General features: G+C 50.2%; 2 protein-coding genes and 1 non-coding gene across 3 annotated transcripts; 2 read left to right on the top strand and 1 right to left on the bottom strand.

The window, feature by feature from the left end:
* Positions 1-5,819: 5,819 nt before the first annotated feature.
* Positions 5,820-11,018, top strand: abcB (putative ABC multidrug transporter; the record flags this gene model as incomplete). Its single annotated transcript, XM_020202575.1, has 15 exons — positions 5,820-6,038; positions 6,117-6,654; positions 6,718-6,944; positions 7,014-7,293; positions 7,354-7,587; positions 7,641-8,425; positions 8,479-8,641; positions 8,695-9,027; positions 9,081-9,204; positions 9,258-9,329; positions 9,379-9,494; positions 9,545-10,163; positions 10,217-10,297; positions 10,352-10,726; positions 10,781-11,018. The coding sequence occupies 15 exons, from the start codon at positions 5,820-5,822 to the stop codon at positions 11,016-11,018; spliced, it is 4,404 nt and encodes a 1,467-aa protein (XP_020056733.1).
* Positions 11,019-11,525: 507 nt separating this feature from the next.
* ASPACDRAFT_t147 lies at positions 11,526-11,618 on the top strand. Its single transcript has one exon. It is a non-coding gene; the product is annotated as a tRNA-Pro (tRNA).
* Positions 11,619-13,669: 2,051 nt separating this feature from the next.
* ASPACDRAFT_52106 (nucleoporin Nup120/160) lies at positions 13,670-17,820 on the bottom strand (the record flags this gene model as incomplete). The annotated part of the gene is made up of 3 exons (XM_020202574.1): positions 13,670-14,889; positions 14,958-17,093; positions 17,181-17,820. 3 exons carry the CDS (start codon positions 17,818-17,820, stop codon positions 13,670-13,672), a joined length of 3,996 nt encoding a protein of 1,331 aa, XP_020056732.1.
* Between the last annotated feature and the right edge of the window lie 1,649 nt (positions 17,821-19,469).

The raw sequence follows: 19,469 nt of genomic DNA, 5'->3' as shown, positions 1-19,469 counted from the left end.
AAATCAAATCAAAATTTGATTTTTTTTTATGATTCGGCCCAACTTAAGAAGAGAAGAAGGAGAGGGAGAAGGATGGAGTAGTTGCTGTCAAAATCAAGGCGACCAGCCATGGATGACGTTCATGGCTGGAGCGTTAGCCCTGACTAGCAGTGGCAGCAACATCATGAACTTCGAGGTCTGTCTCGAACGACGAGTTGAGTCGAATATACAGTGAACTCGCGGAGAGCCCATCCACTTTTGCTATTTCAGGCCCCAGACAAAGAAGACCCACCATCTTTGATGGCTCGGAGATCAGGGTGTAGAGGATGGCGAATAGGATTGTGTTTATGTACGTAATTAACGAAATCCTCTTGTGGGCTAGACTGTTTGATCTGCCAACACACTAATTCCTACTACATAGTGTGTAAGTACCTACGGGAATATATGCTTGCAAGTACATATACGAATCTGCGAGCTGACCGGTAGTGATGTTAACAGCCGGAGAAATTGGAATTCGATTATCAGCGGAGTGGAGGAGGGGCCCGGAGAGCGGAGGTTTACCCGACTCGAGTTTCGATTGCCACCCGTATTTGGCAGCAGAGATGCAATACCCTACGGCGTACTACGTACTGCGTACATACGATGGAAGAACCCTACATCAACGCTACATGTTGAACGGGATGAGAAGAAGGCTTTCACAAAGAAACTGGTCAAAGACGATCGAAGCCGATGACGACCAAGAAGACGACTATCACCTATGTTGAAGACTTGTAAGTAGTTATGCACCAAACATGGAATCCAATCTGGAAGAAAAACAGGGAGAGAAAAAGGATGGGAAAATAAAAATAAAATAAAAAAAGAAAAACAAAAAAACGGAAAGAAAAGAAACTAAATCGAAAATAAAACATCGAAAATCAATTCCGTGTCCCAGACCGAGAGGGTCCACTATCACAAAAGTCCGGTTCCTGATCGGGAAGCGGAAGTTTGGACGGCATCATTGGCGCACCCGTGCAAACTTGCCCTAATGAGTGCGCCCGATCCACTCCGACGTCCATGAGTGGCAGCGCAGGTCGAGAGGTTCCCTGGCTGGCCATGGTCAGTCCGGAATTCCATGGGTCTCCCAGCTTCAACACCCGTGCACTCTCCACATGAGTTGCAAGAGAAGTAATGTGATCAAACAAAAGTTGGTAAAGGGGCAGCAGCATACGTGGTCCACCGGAGAATTCTCCTACACATGGCCTCACGATATCTTGCATCACGTCATAGAAGTTCGTGATGTTGAACCTCCCCAACTCCTGCTCATAGATATAGACTTTACGCCAGAAGAGAAAAGAAGCTCATTGGAATGAACACCTTCGCGGGAGTGAGAAAATAGAGTTATTAACAGCGGAGTTGGCCTACCCTTGCTCATTCAAAATACCAAGGTACAAGTGTCAACTGACTCAGCGAGGCTTAGTAACTAGTTAACTAGCCTGTCAAACAAACCTAAGCCAGCCGAACCGACACTAAGTAGACATTCACTAGGTAGTCACTGCACAGTAGCAGACATCACTAATTTATTCCTGCAGCTTAGTCTCATGTCCCAGAGAGGTAACAAGAAGAGGAAGATAAAAAGGAGACGACACTGGAAAAACAGGTCAGCGAGGTTACACGTGATTACAATACATAAACCAAAGCATAAAAAGTCTGTCCGTGAGATAAGAATGGAAACAAAAACTCATATTATCCATAAAGTCAGTTTAGACTTCTTGAAGCACCATTGGGACGGAATTCCAGCACAGATCCTTCATTATGAGCCCCTGACGCGCATAGACAAGCGAAGGCTAGGTCAGAAACCATAAGTTATTGGGTGCTACAGAGTCAGAAAATGCAAACAAACCTATTTGCCCGCCCTATACGTTGGCTAATAGAGCCACGGATTCGTCATTCTGAACGAAACTGGCAGCGACCCCACAACGCTCTATCGAGTCTAGCCTGTCTGGATTCATTGAGATTGGAGCTCTGGGAGAACCGACATTGGCCGTCACGTTTCGAGGGAGTAGGTGGCTAGGCGTTATACAGGCATGCTAAAGTAGAGGCGCCATATGGCGGACATATCACGGAGTTACTTCGCTTATGCAGCTTAGATGTACTGTATTCCAAGGGGAGGGGTGAATCGAGGAAAAGGTGAAACTCGAAAAACTAAGGTACTTAGTACACATCTATCGCATCTGATGTACGTTTTCGGTAGTATGTCTCAGTCTTCCAGCTGACCGCTGTACATAGCCCGGCTTATAATTGGCACTCATAAAAGGAATCCGGAGAGGGGCGCCGCGGGGAGAGAGTTGGGCTCCTGCTTTTCCACGCCGATTCCCATTGGCTTGCGCGGATACGCCCTCCGACTCGGTCCTTTAGGGCAAGATTCGCACTTTTCTCGACTTCTTATTGTCCACAGGTCACAGGGGAGGGTGGGCATAAATGAACTAAACTTCTGGTCATTATGCAAGGACTGCAGGGGAACTGTGAACAGACTCTACAGTCTGTAGCGGTATGTAGGCTGTAGCTACCTTAGCCCTTTGCCACAACGCTACATACGTGCATGTGCTTGGACAATTGGTGGCTAGCAGGGGAGTCTGCAAAACTGCGGCATATGAACATGAGCGCCATATAGATAGTTTCTTGCACCACGGTCTCCGACGCGGAACATCATGGCAGGAGAGAAAATTCTATGAATAGGCTTGTTACCGCTCGGCTGTCGGGGGCGGACGATCCTGAGGACCTCAAGCAAACTCGTTTAGAGCGGTCGGTCGGGAAAAAACAAAGAAAAAGCACTGATGATTAATTCAGGTACGGGCGGCTCGGGAGCCGTCGATCTCTACCCACTTGGGCGACAGCAACAACCGATGACGGTTAGTGTTTGGTACGTTCTGTACCATGGTTGACTCAAGCCCAATAACCTGTCCATATTCCATAGGTTAAATTCCGGAACTCGGAGGATTACAAACGACCTGAATCAGGGAAATGATCGATCTTAGCACCATCGTCATCGGAGATCTGACGCTCAAACCTCCTCGAGGGAGAAATATACTATAGAAAAGAGTAAACGGAAGCGACAGGCTGCAAGAAGATGGCCGATTTCTGCCTTGTGTGGGGGGTGGACCTGCTTAGCAAGAGTCGATATGCTTTTCATGTTAATTCCGACCCTTCAGTCTAGCTAGTAAATCCTTCCTGCCCGTAGAAATGGGGCATACTAATCAGGCATCTTCAATTGGGAGGACTGACGGTGCTACACTTTCTAGACCCCATCAGACTAACAGACCTTCAGTAGATCGTACTTTCGGGATTCAAGGAGTGACAGGATTTTCGGATGGATGGAATAATAAGCAGTAGTACAGTAGTACTCATAATAACTCAGATTATGAAGGGACACTAACTAAGTTCATCAAGTTAATATTAATGGATGGGTTAGTCACCCAGCATGGGGGAGCGGGTAACGGCAGTCGGAAGTCTTCCGCCCACACAGATTACTACTAAGGTAGGTATAGGCAGGAACCAAGCCACCTCTTCCAATTACCGCACTCTGCAATTGCGATTGTGTGCAATCTGATCTCCACCACCCGCAACTCAAGTAAATTGCAGCCGGGCATTGGCAAGCACAATTAATTTATTCTAGCTACTAACCTTCTCCTTACCGAGTGATAGTGGCATTTTGCACCCTCCGCAGCCGCTATAGATCCTTCAGCCATCTGTCTTCTAGGCCTCAAAGCAGCATACAACGACTGGACGATCAATTGGCCTCTCAGCTCGCTTGGCTAATCCTGGTGCACTCTAGTCGCTCGCAGGTCTCGATTCCCCAACTAACAAGAGAGCCTGGAGCTTTCTAGCGGAGAGGGTCCCCACAGAACTATGACTTCTCAGTCTGCTGAATCCTTGAACCAGTAACTGATCTTGAGTGGGCTCGATCCTGTGCCCAGTCAGTGGGTTGTGGTACCTTCCCCTTCCGTGCTACCTTGTTTATTGCTTCTCGCCTCCTCCGCAGCGGAGCATCAACCAAGTACGTACTGGTCGTTGACAGCGGTGGGTTACCAGTCCACCATAGGAGCGATCGCCATGAAACCATCCATGATCCCATCAGTTGTGCTCGTATCGGTTCTAGGGTAGGAGAAACGATTTGACCATCGGCAGGAGTATTTGCGACTGCGGGTATTTGGCCGGTAATTAGAGTATGTACCTGCTGTCAGATTACTACATACTCATGTAGTAATACCTACATACTCAGTACTAAGGCTAGCCGGGATCCACTTGAATCTAGGTAGTTACGAGTTGTTGTTGAACAAGTTGGCAGGTGTCTCTGAGTTGGCTGGTCGGGATTCCCGTCGGATCTGACGTAAAGAGCAGATCCCCATCCCGTCAACTCCAATCAAGCTTAGCCCGCCTCGAGTTGCTTGCTCAGCGCAATTTGGAATTTACTTCCTAGGCATGACACTGACAGTCTCTGTTTCCAAGTCACAGGTGTCAACTCTAATTCACCATCAATTCACAAGATACAGTACACCAACAAGAGGGGCGCAAGGCGAGGTTCATTCTCCAACCCCTCCGCAAGTCATCCGGATGGGGCATTGACGGTGACCATCCATGATCGGTGGTGGAGCGGCGTTTTGTGTCACTCGGGATTTGGATCTGAGCACAGCACCCTCCGCCCATCCCAAGTCGCCAGTCTCCACGGTCATCAGCAACAGTCCTACTATATCTTCACGGAGGATGACTGTGAGCAGGTGCCGGAAGGCGTTGATTCAAGACATTCTAGTCACAATCTGGCCCGCTCGTGGTTGACTGGCATTCCGAACTAGCATGCACCTACCGGGACGCGATGGCGAAAAGACTCAAGCGGTGCATACTAAGTACATACATGCAGCATGGTGTGCTCCGGTGGTAGCCCACAAAGCCTCAAGTAGTAGGGGAGACGTCGGTGGCTCTGGGCCTGTGGGGAGAGGCACATCAGTCGCTGGCTGGATCAGTTCGCGCTATTTGATGGAACCGGCTAGTTTGCAGGGTTCTCGTGTCGCTATTTTCTGGTTAATCTTAGTACGAGTATTCTTTCTGGATTCCCATTATAGTGTGTAGTTCCAATGCATGAGTGATTTTAACGAATTCAATTTTCATTTTCCGGATTTCGACCTTTTGCTTTTGCCTGCCCTCGCAGCCTTGGCCACCGCCAGCCCCGATGTTTTGCAGGAACTCGTGTTGGCATGGTTTAGGTCATCTTGACGTTGCAGATGAGGAGGAGAAATTGATGGCCTATAATTCTCAGGAAAGCAGAGCTGAAGGAGCATACGGAAAAAGCAAAAGGAGCTCTTAGCAAAGCTCCAGTGGAACAAGGCAAATCGCCGGTCTTCAAACTGCCCCGCTAGCCTGTCCCATGCATACTCGGGTGGTGGATCTTCAGCCCAAGGCGCTGTGGCAATCTGCATTTTTATAGCGTTGCATTGTAGCTAATCGCCTTTGACGCCTTCAAAGTTGAAGAACGCGAGGAGGAACGCGAGGAGGGGGGGGGCCAGAATCTATCATCTCATGCGAGGTCAGTCTACTAGTTCCTCACCTGGTAATGAGCAATACACACTATACGTACCATGACTGTCCATGAACATAACTAGCCTGAACGAACACATGTTACCCTGAAAGCAAGACAGGAAGAAGAAACTATCGCCAATGGTCTGACAACAATGTGCGGGAAATAATCGTAGTAACATAAAGCCGAGATCTCCACAAGCACTGCGGTGAAGTGTAGAAGAGGATTCCTGCAGACCATTATTCCCACTCAGGCTTCCTCGGCGGCTGTATATGGAATCTCGGGGTCAATCATGGCGGTAAACCCAATGTGCAAACGAGTGGACAACTCGTTACATTTCCCTCCATCCTCGTGTCGGAGCGGATTCGACTTCTCTCTTCTGTTTGAGGAGTTGATTTTGGGCATTTTGCCTCTGGGAATCTTTATCGTACTGGCATGCGTGCAACTATGGCGTGATGCCCGGCGAGTGCGCAAGGTGGTGGTAGGCTCTTGGCCTTTCTGGGCCAAATTGGTGCGTGACTTTTTCCTGCTGCTGCTGCTACTACTACTACCGTGGTCCCGTGATGCTGATTGTTGTTGGTCTCCGCAGATACTATGGACCGCCTTGGGTGTCACGCAATTGGTCCTTACGGTTCTCTGGGCGCTCCCTTTGGTAGCACGAACAGAAGCCTCAGTCGCGGTTAATGCCGTTACCATCGTGGGTAGCCTGGTGCTTGGTGCATTTTCATATAGCGAACACAATCGCTCAGTGAGACCGTCCTTTATCATTAATCTTTATCTTGCGGTCACTCTTCTTTTTGACATCGCAAAGACGAGAACACTATGGCTTCGCGACCCGGACGGAATCAACAAATCCATCGCCATTGTTACCTCGCTCGGTGTTGGCATCAAATCTCCGCTGTTCCTACTTGAAGCCTTGGAGAAGAGACGCTTCCTCAGGCCGGAGTACAAAGGCTACTCACCGGAAGCCCTTGCTGGTATTTACAATAGATCATTCTTCTGGTGGCTCAATCCTTTGTTCAAACGTGGCTTCTCCAAGATTTTGGCTGTGGATGACCTCTTTGTCCTCGATAAGCAATTGGAGGCGAAGCGCCTGCACCGTGAGGTCGAAGCCGAATGGAAGAAAGGTATGCGGCTTCGCATTATCCGATCACGCTTGCGACATGCTGATCGAGTCTGAACGAACATAGGTCAGGCCAATGGCTCGGGTAGCTTATTAAGTGCATGTCTACGGTCATTCAAATGGCACGTGTGCGCGGTGATCCCACCAAGACTTATGCTGGCAGCACTCAACATCTGTCAGCCTTTGCTGCTTGAGAGATCATTGACCTTCACCGAGCAAGCTTCAAGTCCTTCCACGAAGAACATCGGTTACGGTTTGATTGGAGCCTACATCTTGGTCTATACTGGGTTGGCAGTAAGTTCGATAATTTTTGCGCTCCGCGATTTTGTTTCGCCTTGTCTCTAATCGCTGCGCTCTTCTTAGGTCACCATGGGTCAGTACCAGCATCTGACATATCGCTCTATCACAATGGTTCGAGGAGCTCTTGTGTCAATGATCTACAAGAAGGCGTGTTCTTTAAGTACCAGAGACGCCGATCCTGCTGCGTCTGTTACTCTGATGAGTGCCGATATCGAACGGATTGTTCAAGGCTGGCAGACTATGCACGATATCTGGGGGAATGCTCTGGAGATTGCGTTAGCCATCTATCTTCTTAAAAGACAGCTGGGAGTTGCATGTGTGGTTCCAGTTGCTGTTGCCGTTGGTGGGTGTCTTATTACTGCCACCTTGAAGCCATTCACTGACAAATCGTGTTTCTCTCTAGTGGCACTTGTTGGCTCGATTATAGCAATGTCTTCAGTTATGTTAAAGCAAGCCTCGTGGTTGCAAGCGATTGAAAGGCGGATCTCCTCGACATCTTCGATGCTTGCTTCGATGAAAGGGATAAAAATGCTTGGGTTACAATCTGCGCTTTTGACATGCGTCCATAACCTGCGGATCGATGAGTTGAGGATTTCTCGAAATTTTCGGAAGCTCTTGGTCTGGAATATGGCTCTAGGTAAGCCGGTTGCCTCACAACTCATTGGGATGATGTTCACTCACCTGTTTCAGCATGGTCGACTCGAATCTTTGCTCCAATTCTCGCCTTTGGAGCATTTGTCGGAATCGCTCACGATCGCGGTGATGACCGCGCCCTGACAACTTCGGTTGTGTATACTGCTCTATCTCTATTCTCCCTTCTTTCGGATCCCCTTCTCTCGCTTGTGATGGCTCTGATGAACTACGTCGCGTCGGTCGGTTCATTCCAGAGAATCCAAAATTTCCTGGAGAAGGATAGCCACTCGGATCCAAGAAACCGATCATCCGAACTTCCCATGCTGGTGCCAGAAGATAAGAAAATGGTGTCTGTGATAGCCGATGCCGAAACCCTGACCAACGGATCGACGTCCTCAAACTCATGGAAAGGCAGTTCCTCGACATCATTTCACAATGCTGTTACAATTCAGGGAGGGGATTTTGGGTGGGATACTGCAAAGAAACCCATAATGAAGAACCTGAACATCACAATCTCTCATGGAAGCTTTGCTATTGTCATCGGGCCGTCTGGTTGCGGGAAATCCACTCTCCTGAAGGCCATTCTCGGCGAAGTGCCCTGTCTGGGTGGTAGCATACAAGTTCTACCTCAGAGCATTGCGTTTTGTGAGCAGACGCCTTGGCATACGAATGGGACAATTGAGGATTGCATAGTGGCAATGGCTAGGTACGACGCCAAATGGTATAACTCTGTCACATACGCATGTGCTTTGGCGGAGGACTTCAAGCAGCTACCCCGTGGCGATAAAACAGTCATTGGGAGCAAAGGCATAGCTCTCAGCGGCGGTCAAAGTCAGCGAATTGTGAGTATGCATGTTTCTATGTTGGGTTACACGGTCACTGAACTTGCGTATAGGCACTTGCAAGGGCTGTCTACGCTCGCAAAGACATCGTTATACTTGACGATGTTTTCAGTAGTCTTGATGCGACAACTGAGGATCATATCTTTCATCACTTGCTTGGTGCCCATGGTCTTCTACGCTCAATTGGCTCCACGGTCATACTTGCATCCTCTTCAGGTATGCCAATGCTAATGAGACATTCTTGCGCATTTTCATTAACAAAGCAGCAGTGAAGCGTGTTCCATATGCAGATCACATCGTGGTGCTGGACAGTAACGGTTGCGCCACAGAGCAGGGGAGCTTCAAGTCTCTTGATTCTGCTGGAGGCTACATCTCGAGCTTTAATCTAAGCCTTCCAGATTGGAGCTATAAAGGCGGCTTGCTGCCTGTACCGGATGTTCAGGTCAAAACAGTTGAGAAGGTCGATGAAGCTGAAAAGGAGACACATGAGAAAGGTGGCGACGTGTCCATCTACTTGTACTATGTCCGAGCTATCGGGTGGCTTCCCACGATGGTTTTCCTTGTTGCTATGCTTAGCTTCGTCTTCTGTTTGTCGTTTCCGAGTATGCCTCCCGCAGCATATCATCTTCATTCACATCTGCTAATACCAAAACAGGTATCTGGGTGAAATGGTGGGCTAGCTCGAACGATGCAGAGCCTGGTAAGCATACAGGGTTCTATATGGGGATTTATGCAATGCTTGGGGCTATTGGCATGATATCCCTAATTGTCGGGTGCTGGTCAGTCGTCTTCTGTTGCGCTCCTCTCGGGCTATTTCGCTGATTTCGCACAGGCAAATGGTAATAACCATGGTGCCACGATCCGGTGAAGTCTTTCACAAGGCCCTTCTGAGCACAGTTCTGAGGTAAGATTCTCAGATTATCCAGTCAGCAGTAATGAGACTGACCTGAAAGTGCACCCATGTCATTCTTCACCAAGACGGATACCGGCGCTGTTCTCAATAGGTTTAGCCAAGACTTGCAGCTCATTGATATGGAGCTTCCAATCGCTGCTATAAACACATTCGTTAGTGAGTTGTTACCTGCTGCCATGGGTTGATTTGCGCTCATCGTTCTGCAGCGTTCGCTCTTTGCATAGCTCAGATGATACTCATGGCGGTCGCTTCCAAATACGTGGCGATCTCCTTCCCTGTGGTAATCACCATTGTCTACTTGATACAAAAGATCTACCTTCGAACATCGCGTCAGCTGCGATATCTTGACCTCGAAGCAAAAGCGCCGCTCTTCTCTCATTTCACGGATTGCCTTGGTGGTCTGGTAACCCTTAGATCTTTCGGGTGGCAGCACGAGTTCCAGGAAAAGAACAACAGGCTGTTGGACTATTCCCAGAGACCATTCTATCTTCTATATGCTATTCAGCGCTGGCTTACACTCACCCTGGATATGGTAGTGGCAGGTATTGCCGTTTTACTGATCACCCTTGTTGTCGTGTTGCACGGATCCATCAGCATAGGGTACGTCGGAGTCGCTCTTCTTAACGTCATCCAATTCAGCCAGAGCATCAAACTGTTGATCACATTCTGGACCAATCTCGAAACACATATCGGCTCAATACAGAGAGTGAGGTGGTTCACGCGGAACGTACCGTCAGAGAACCAACCTTCGGAGAGGGATGAGATTCCGCCGGACTGGCCGTCGCTGGGGCGCATCGAATTCAGCGGTGTTTCCGCTGAGTACAGGTATGTCACAGTCACCTCGTCGCAGTTCATGATCTCCTAACGCGTCACCATAGACCATCTGAGCCAGTGCTCAGCGATGTTTCTCTATCTATTCGGGCGGGTGAAAAAGTCGGCATCTGCGGAAGAACGGGCAGGTACGTTATCACTGCGCACAGAGAACGTCGCCATGTTACTAAAACCTATCATAGTGGCAAAACCTCCCTCGTCATGTGCATGTTCCGCATGCTCGACGTTAGCTCGGGTCAGATCTTGATTGACGGGTTGGACATCACTAAACTACCACGCCAGGAGATTCGCTCTCGCCTGAATGGCGTCTCCCAGAGTCCGTTTCTGATGAAAGGCAGTGTACGAACTAATATGGATCCCACGGGTTCTTTCTCGGATCAGGCCATTAGCAATGCTCTTAAAAGTGTGGGCATTTACTCCCAGATTCAAGAGAAGGGGAATCTGGACACCGATATCGACGAAATTTTCCTCTCGCATGGACAACAGCAGCTCTTCTGTCTGGCGCGGGCTATACTTCGGCCGGGTAGCATCCTCGTGCTGGATGAAGCTACGAGCAGGTACATACATCTATCCACCTCCTGCTTTGACTATCGTCTAATGTGTTCGTGTAGTGTTGACGCAGGAACCGACCATATCATGCAACGAGTCATCCGTGAGAAGTTCAGCGCCCACACCATTGTGACGGTGGCACATAAGCTCGATACCATTCTCGATTATGACAAGATCATTGTCATGGAGGCGGGTCGAGTCGTGGAGACTGGTGCTCCGCACGAACTACTTGCTTCTGATAAGTCTCACTTCAGCAGGCTGTATGCTAGTCTTTCGACGGATGGGGAGGCTCAAGAGTAGCGTCGTGATGGGGTGCGCGGTGCATTATGGTCATGAAAATAAAGGCCTTGTCAATGGTGTTCGGTTCAAGGTAATCAGTTCCTCCTTTCTTTGTCTTTTCTTATTGGGTTTCAGGGCTGTTGGGTGTTTTTTGGACGTCTGTGTTCGATGTAATGATAATCATATATGTGTGGTCTACGGGAAAGACAAAAGGCCGAGCTGCCGTGGTGATTCCAGTACCCATCCCCAGTACATCTACTGGTCAGCATACCCGGCCTCCCATGGTCTATATATATATCGTAGAGCAACTCCCACGATGCTAGATAAGGTCACAGTCCAACATTACCTCAACTACCAAACACTATCACTCCGCGGACATACCTCCACTAAGCCACACCCGACTCAAAATACCCCCTCAAGCAGCCAAACACGTCCACCACTTGTCGAACCCACGACAGTCCTAGCCCTACCTTTACCCTTTCGCGGTTTCCTGATAGTACCAAATAATGACGCCAACTTCAACAATTCGCCCGGGTGGTCTAGTGGTATGATTCTCGCTTAGGGATTACAAACCCCAAGCATATCTGCGAGAGGTCCCGCGTTCGATCCGCGGCTCGGGCCGATTTCTTTTTTTGGGCCTGCCTGCCTGCCTGTCAGGTGCCCGCCCTGAATACCTCCAGGCTCCGGGATGCCATTTACTTTTTTTGCCTTCCGCCCCCTTACAGAGTACTCATATGACACAAAGGAACCCCCTAATTGTCCTTTCAACTTCGATAAATATGATTTTGTTTCCTTTCAACTCTTGTTGCCGTATAGTCGAACGAACCACCAAAAGACGCCGAATAGGATCTAAATCCTTTGCACAAATTAGCCTGCAACTCAAGCTAAGCTAGTCTAGTGCTTACACCTCTCGGGATTTGCTTCCATCCATCCAGCCTTACTTCCTTGTCTAGTGTGATGGGGAGCTAAGCTAGTAAGCTCCGTACCCGATCCCACGTAGTCTACGGAGTAGATTTCCTTCCTTTGTTGTTGCCTTTGTGCTTGAACATCATTTATGATCCCTGCAGATGGGGCCTAGGATTGGCAATAATGCTGTTCGAAAGTACAGTACTTTAAGTTAGTTCGGGGGCTGGTTGTATTCTGGGTACTGCGCTGGTGCTGAATGGTACAGATACGGCTACCGTGCTCTTTCGTGACTTTGCGCTCTCGAACCTGTTCGTCGTGGGTAAGTAGTTACTTACCTAACTTGGTAGTAAGCAGGCCAGCCCTGCAAGGGAAAACAACCAAACCAAACAATATTCCGGTATGGTGAAGAAGTCTACTCCGTACACAGTAGCATCCATCTAACCTTCCACAAGAGTCCACGGTAGCTCTAAGCTAACTCCAACCAACCAACCAATTAATTCAACTGTACATGTACACGTTCTGCCCCCGAGCATTAGGGTAAACTATTGTCCAAGGATACAAGGATACAAGGATTAAAAGAGTACCCCTGCCCTGGCCCGTTCCCCTGTCCTTTTGTTCCTTCCCTCCTGAAGTTTCCCTGCATTTCCAATTCATTATTCCCCAACAAAAACCATACCCCGGAATTACAAATCCAGACCCCAAGTCAAGTCACAAGTACTCATAGCGTAGCGTAGCGTACTGTTCCAACGCAGATCAATCCCCAGCTGCACCCACACACCCAAAACGGGATTGATCCCACCTGCAGTCTAGGCCCAACCTCACCAGGCCAGAATCCAGGCAGCATCATCGCATCATCGCACATCCAACACACCCCATAACACAATACAGAGCGATGATCGGCAGTAGCAGCATACTCCGCTTGCGCATTCAGCGAGAGACTTCCCCACTCCACCTGCCATCCTCGCCGGAAAAACAGGAATCGGGATGAGGGGGGCCCCGGCATTGGCACTGACACAGGGAAATGTGCTCGGCCAATGCAGCCCTTGAAAAGAAGCACGCCTGGAGTCTAGAATCTAGACTGATCTACCAAGGTTTACTCGTAGAGTTGTAGCGCTTGGTGGATAGGATCTGCATTCAGGATTTGGTCTTTGGTTTTTGTTGGTTCTTTGTTACTATTCAGCAATGTTTTTCTTTCCCGCGATGATGTCATGGTTCTTGAGGCTTGGAATTCATTGTCCAGGGACAGCCTGGATTGGGAGGGGGGAATCGATCAGGGAATCGGGGATCAGGTTCCTACGGTATCATTGCGGGGGTCGATCTAGCCTGGGGGAGGGGGTGGCACTGGATTGGATTATTGGAGTGTGGTTCTTATGCCTGTGGTCCATGGTGTCTGAATCCTGGATTGATTGATTGTGGACAGAAAATCAAATAAGCTACAGTTTGAGTATGCGAAGGGGTCTGTTGCTATCCACCGCCGCCTACACTGCGACAAGCCTGCAATCAGAACATGGAAACCTTCTACTCCAGGCTCTCCTTCAATATAGAACGTCGACTCGCGACAATTAGTAAGCTCAAAGCATAACTACCTCACTACACTCCATCCATACACATCAAAAAAAATAACCCAAGTCAGCTACTAGTCTAGGTTTAACAGAGACTAAAAACTAGTTTGTACACAGGATATACATAGACGCCCAGAACCCGGATTTCTGAAAGAACACGAAGGGAAAAAAAAAAAAACCAGACCCCATTCAACATGGGCAACTCTACCCGAGCACCATTGTAGTGTCTTCGTCGTGGTTGTGGCCATCCTCAGCGCCAACGGGATCAAGAAGCCCAAACTCCCAATCACCGCGTTCGATCCGACTGACCCGGTCTAATTCGGCCTGGTATTCACGGCGGAGGTGATCCAGCGTCACTATTACCCGCTTCTGTGGGATGCTCAAGACGGCACTGCTGATGGAGGCCTTGCTGTCGCGGCGGCTAGAGGGCCGGATTGCCGTCGCGCTAGCGCTGAGACGGCGCCCGGAGGGGGTTCCGCCCATGGGGGCGGGGTTGGGTGAGGGAGAGGCGGTGACGGCGTCATCCAGGGGGTGGTTGCCCTCGTGGTCTGGCTGCATATGGTGCTGGAAGCTGCGGCGTCTGGCCTCGAGGGATGACGGTGGTGGCTGTTGGGGGTCCTCCTTGTTCACGAGGATGTACGATTCGCTCTTGTCGACGCAAGCAAGAAGGTTAATGAGCGATAGGAGCTCGTGTCGGATTTCCTTGCTTTCTGGATCATCTTCTTCGATTGGGTGACTGTCGTCGGCTTCTCTTGCCCTGGTGAGAATGAGATGCGTGGAAACGTCGCGGGCATGGCGGAGGCGCTGCACGTTCCGGTAGGCAATCTCAGCGGCGCCACGGTAATCGCCCCTTTCGATACGGTACGCTTGTAGGATGCGTTGGTAGTCCGGAGTGCCGTCGCTCCACTTGTTGTCCGACTCAAGGTAGGAGGTGAAAGAGGTCTGCTTTTGAGCAAGGGAAGTCAAAGTTTCGTCCACGTAGGATGCGATGTTAGGAATGAGAGTCGTGGGGAAGTGGAGAATCTGCCGGAGACCCGCCGTGCCGGGCCCTGAGGCCGTCAGAATGCCGGTGATAAGAGAGCCCAGGGCGGACTTCTGCAAAGTTCGATCCTTGTATCTGGAAAGAGCAGAGTATGCCTGGTCAAATTGGCAGTTCTGCAATGAGGCATAGAACAAGCGCGAGAGAAGATCTGAGCGCAGGCTAGAGTAGTCCACATCATGCTGCTGGCTCCCATGCTCACTGGCAAGTGCCTGCAGCGCCAGGCTCGCAAAGTCGGCGACATGCGAGAACGAGCGTGCATGTTCGAAAATCGTCACCATGTGCTGGAAGTACTTGGGAAGGCCATTGTGGAAGCAATCGACCGCGACAATGTCCAGCAATGTTGACGACATCTCGTGCAAGTTACCTAGAGGTTTTCCACAAGCTATGTTCCGTTAGTTTACTGCGAATTCTAGATCAATTTTAGATCAGTTCTAGGCCGATTCGACTTACAAAGTAGGTAGGCAGCTTTGCGGAAGTACAAAGCCGCAGTGTCGTATTCAGACATGGCCACATATAGTCGACCCTTGACGTAGGTCGCCCAAGACGTGCTTGCTTGGAACCGGAGAAAGTCCCAAGCAAGGTCGATGTTGTTCTTAGCGATGAGGTCGCATTGTATGTAAACCAAAGCATTAGGGTAGGCAACCTCCCCTTGGCGGGTGACCCATGACAGAATATCACGGATTCCCAGGGTAATGGTGTAGCTTTGAGGAAGTCCTATGGTTTGGCGCGGCTTGATGTCACTGGCAAACAAATCCTCGAGGATGGTGGCCGTTCTTTGTCCCTTATCCTTACGAGAAGAGTCTTTCAGGGCCACAGGAGAAGAGCCACCCGGCGGTTTGGTCGGTCGGTCGGTGCACTTTCGTGAATGCGAGCTTAACCAGGACATCATCTCATACTCCCTCAGCAAAGTAGTAAGAGTCACGAACAGATCCGCCGCATCGAAGTCCGAGCCAGCCTCCTGCTCGACCTCTCCGTCCACAAACAGAACGAGGAAGAGAAGGTCAGCCAGGGTCTTCCGCGTCAGTATAATGGTCTCCTGGACACCATTGACGATAACCTTAATGCCAAAATGAGTGTGGAAGAGATCGGAATTTTTGCCGGGGAAGTCGAGCGGAATAGTATCAATGATGGTGTAGAACACGTCGTTAGGCATCCTGGAGATGTTCAGGTGCTCACTCATCACGGAGACCAAAGTATCATATGCTTTATTAGATACCCGCTCTCCGAAATCACACCGCTCGCGGAAAGTATCCATCCTGTCTTGCACAGACGTAGAGGGCTCAGTGAAAATCTCAGCGTCAAGGGCCTCCTGGCAAGCAGCTTCCAGCTCGGCGGAGAACGCCTTGCGGAAACCGGATGCAACAGTGATCAGATGGGACGCCTGCTCGAATAGACTACCAATCTCTGTCTCCAGTTTGCGATGCCTCCAGCGATCAACAATGACCGGCCCATCTGAGCGAAGCTCGGCGCCAGAGTTGTGCAGAATAAGCTCCGCGGAGCTACATTCACGAATGATCGCGCAGCCGTCCGAGAGAAGCATCCAGGGTGTCTCATAATAAACGTCATACGCGAGGGCTACCGGCTCGAATCGCCGTTTATTGACATCATCCGCAATCTGCCAGAATTGGCGCCATTTGGAATCTGTGTCCATGCGATAGCGAGTATAATCCATCTCATCATCGGCGTGCTTTCGAAGAGATACATGGGCACCAATAGTGGAACAAAGCCGCTCCTCAAGGCTGTGGGTCTTCTTCGGGAAACCGGACGACGACATTGGTTTGAGGGCCTCTTGATAGATTGCCAGAGCGGTTTCGAGGACCTCTGGCGAGAACCTATTCGGCTTCAACAAGTATTCCAGCCATTTCTCCGTCGGGTCAACAACATCAGAAGTGGCTATGACGGGTGGCGGCTCCTGCCAGCGGCTGTCCATGACGGTGGATACCCAATTGGTATTCCAATCCTTGGGCAGAGACTCAAAGTTGAAGTGCAGCGTATACAGCTGATAGAGACTGCTATTCCTCCACAAAACCCACAGCTCCATACGCTTACCCTCCTCGGCCGGTTTGATTTGGAAATCGGCAATACTCCAGAACATACTTCCGGTTGAATCTGGATCGACCGGCTTCAGAGCCACCCCGGGGTACAGGTCCTCAATCACCAGCGGCGAAGTCAGGCCGCCCTTCACAGCCCAAAACTTGAAGCGGCCATCTTCGAAGGGCGAATAAGTGACGACGTAATAGCGGTAACCTCCATCCAACGCGCGCTCCATATTGAAGACCCGGATGAACGACGATTCGGCCGGATTCAGCGAATATGATGATTCGTCTGGCTGCTGGATTTCACGGTCCAGCAGATCTTTCGTAGCAGCCAGCTTGTTGGTCGCGAGGTTCCAAATCTTCAAGGTATGATTGAGACAGACGGCGAAAACATAGGTCTGGTCAGACGTCGTTGTGATGGCGTTCGCGACGTTCGTATCGAGCGTGCGCCCCTTGTATCTTATGGAAGGCTGCGCCTGCCATCTAACCAAGCCGCGGATCGATGCACCCCATGTCCTCTCGTCAAAAGTAATCGGTGTCCAGTTTGATCCTAGGTACCGGACGCGTCAATACTGTAACCCAGAATCACAATTTTGGGGATATCATAGTGAGAATGGGGGAACTGGGGAAGGGTTACCGTCATCACTAGATTTCCTCGTTAACCGCAACAGCGCGCCATTGTCAAGAGAAATGAACAACTCCAGTGGGCTACTCGCGTGTAGTCGGTGAGGGTTCGTAAATGTCAGCGGCGCCGGAACATAAGACTTGCACCAGTCTGAGATGTTCTCGTCGATTGCCTCCGTCCTCCGGAAGAACTCAGGGCGTAGGGTCAAGGTGTGCAAGTGCTTGTCGGCCGTAAGGACGAACACGCTCAACGCTTCGTGCTCCTCCAAGTCTGCAAGATCGACACCCGAAGGGACGATGCCTTCTTCGAATTCCAAGCGCAAAGTCACATTGTATTCGTGGTGTTCGACCCCACCCTTCGTTAAATCGACGCATTGGATTTCCAGAACCTTGCTGTCATCGACAACTCGCCAGAGGAAGGCCCGGGGGTAGACGCTGCGTTTGCGAAAGTAAATCGATCCTTGTGTCGCCAAGTATCGCTTGGTGAAGTCCTCTTCGTCTCTCGCTACCGGTAGCTCTTGGCTGCTGAAGGTGGAAATTGCGAAACGAGCTCGGCTTTGGGTGCTCGCTTCTGTTGGAATCTGAATGTTAACGACCGTGCTTGGGGAGTGCGGTCGAAGGTCGACCCGGGTATCCTTGTAGATTTTCGCCATGATGGAATTGAGAACTGAGATATGACCACTCTCCGCGATAATGAAAAGAGGTCAACTCAAGTCTCCATGGCCGATTGGGGAAGAAGCGGAGAAAGAGTATCGCAACACAGCGGAGTTGAAGGGCAGAAGCCGCAGCTCTTGCGCCGCCTCCAAAAAACAGGTCTTGGCGCGGCCGGGAGCAACGCGCCCAAAAAGTCGCTCCACCGCCTTTGCCGGTTGTCTACCAAGAAATATCTCTACGTGAATTAGGTGCTTTTCATGTGCTTGCGACAAGAGCCATCATACAGTACAAATTATACATAGCATAATCATTAATTCATAGCTTCAGATAATATATGCACCCCTCCATCAATCACTCATGCTCCAGATCCTTGGGGCTTGGGTCTCCAATTCCATCCTCATTGATGGCAAAGAGGCAGTCACTCTCCGGCAGACACGGGCTGTCGTAGATCTTACATACTCGTGTCTCACCTCGCCCCTTCTTCAGACTCAATCTCGTCGTACTAGCATGTGCAATGATGTTTCCACCAATGGGCTTTTTCGGGTCGGGATTGAACATGTTGGGGCCGCCGTCTACCTGGGCGACGACCTGGTTTGTGATAACAACCGCGATTCCGAACTCATCTGCAAGGCGCTGCAGGGTGCGCATGAACTTCGCCAGATGGGTTTGGCGCGTGGACAACTCTCCACGGCCGTTGAAATCTGTCCGGTACAATGAAGTGGCCGAATCGACGACGAGCAGCGAGAAGCGAGTCTCGCACATCATCTGGGAGGCCTGATTCAGCAGCTGAAGCTGATGGTCCGAGTTGTAGGCTCGAGCATACGCCACGTTATCGAGAACCTCTTCACCGACAAGCCCATATCGTTGCGCAACCGCCAACAAACGCACGGGACGGAAAGTACCCTCGGTATCAATATACAGACACTTTCCTTCTCCACCGCCCATGTCAAAAGGGAGCTGACAGGTCACCGCAAGGGTATGGCAAATTTGACTCTTTCCTGTTCTGAACTCGCCGAAGATCTCCGTGATAGATCCTGTCTCAATACCACCGCCAAGGAGGGTATCTAGTTGTTTGGATCCCGTTGTGATTGAAATGAGCTCGCTTCGTCGCGCATGCATCTCCGTGGCCGTGGTAAATCCCATAGGTACGAGTTTCGCCGCTGCAAGATACATATTCGTCAGTTATGCTATTGTGATTGCTCGTCGGAATCACGTCAGAATTACCTTCAACAAGAACCTTGGTAGCCTTCTGTTCGGAGATACCCTTGATCTGTTCCAGCAAGCGCTTCGGACTGGAAAAGCACGAAGACCGATTGTCAGTATGCTCGGAAGATACTCTGTAATGACTTGTAGAATCCACTATCAGTTGACTTACGTGTATGCGATTGACTCAACGGTATGATAGCCCGCGTCAACAAACAGTTTGATATCTCTGCCAGTTAGGCCCGCAACTCCCTTTCGTAGGACAAATTAGTACACTTCGTGCAATCTGGAGGGCCGCGTTATTGCTTCCAAGGATCCCGCGATGCCACCAAATGCTTACCTCTAAGGCTGAGAGCGGCGTTGGGGCCCCAGGACCAGGGAGTCCTTCCTCGTAGTCATTTTGGGTCTCCATGTCTGCTGTCATTTTCTCCTGGGCTTTAGAATT

The sequence above is a fragment of the Aspergillus aculeatus genome (genome assembly GCF_001890905.1).
Source record: "Aspergillus aculeatus ATCC 16872 unplaced genomic scaffold ASPACscaffold_7, whole genome shotgun sequence".
Taxonomy (NCBI): domain Eukaryota; kingdom Fungi; phylum Ascomycota; class Eurotiomycetes; order Eurotiales; family Aspergillaceae; genus Aspergillus; species Aspergillus aculeatus.
The sequence above is the reverse complement of the archived record's forward strand: the minus strand, read 5'-3'. Positions and strand labels throughout refer to the sequence as shown.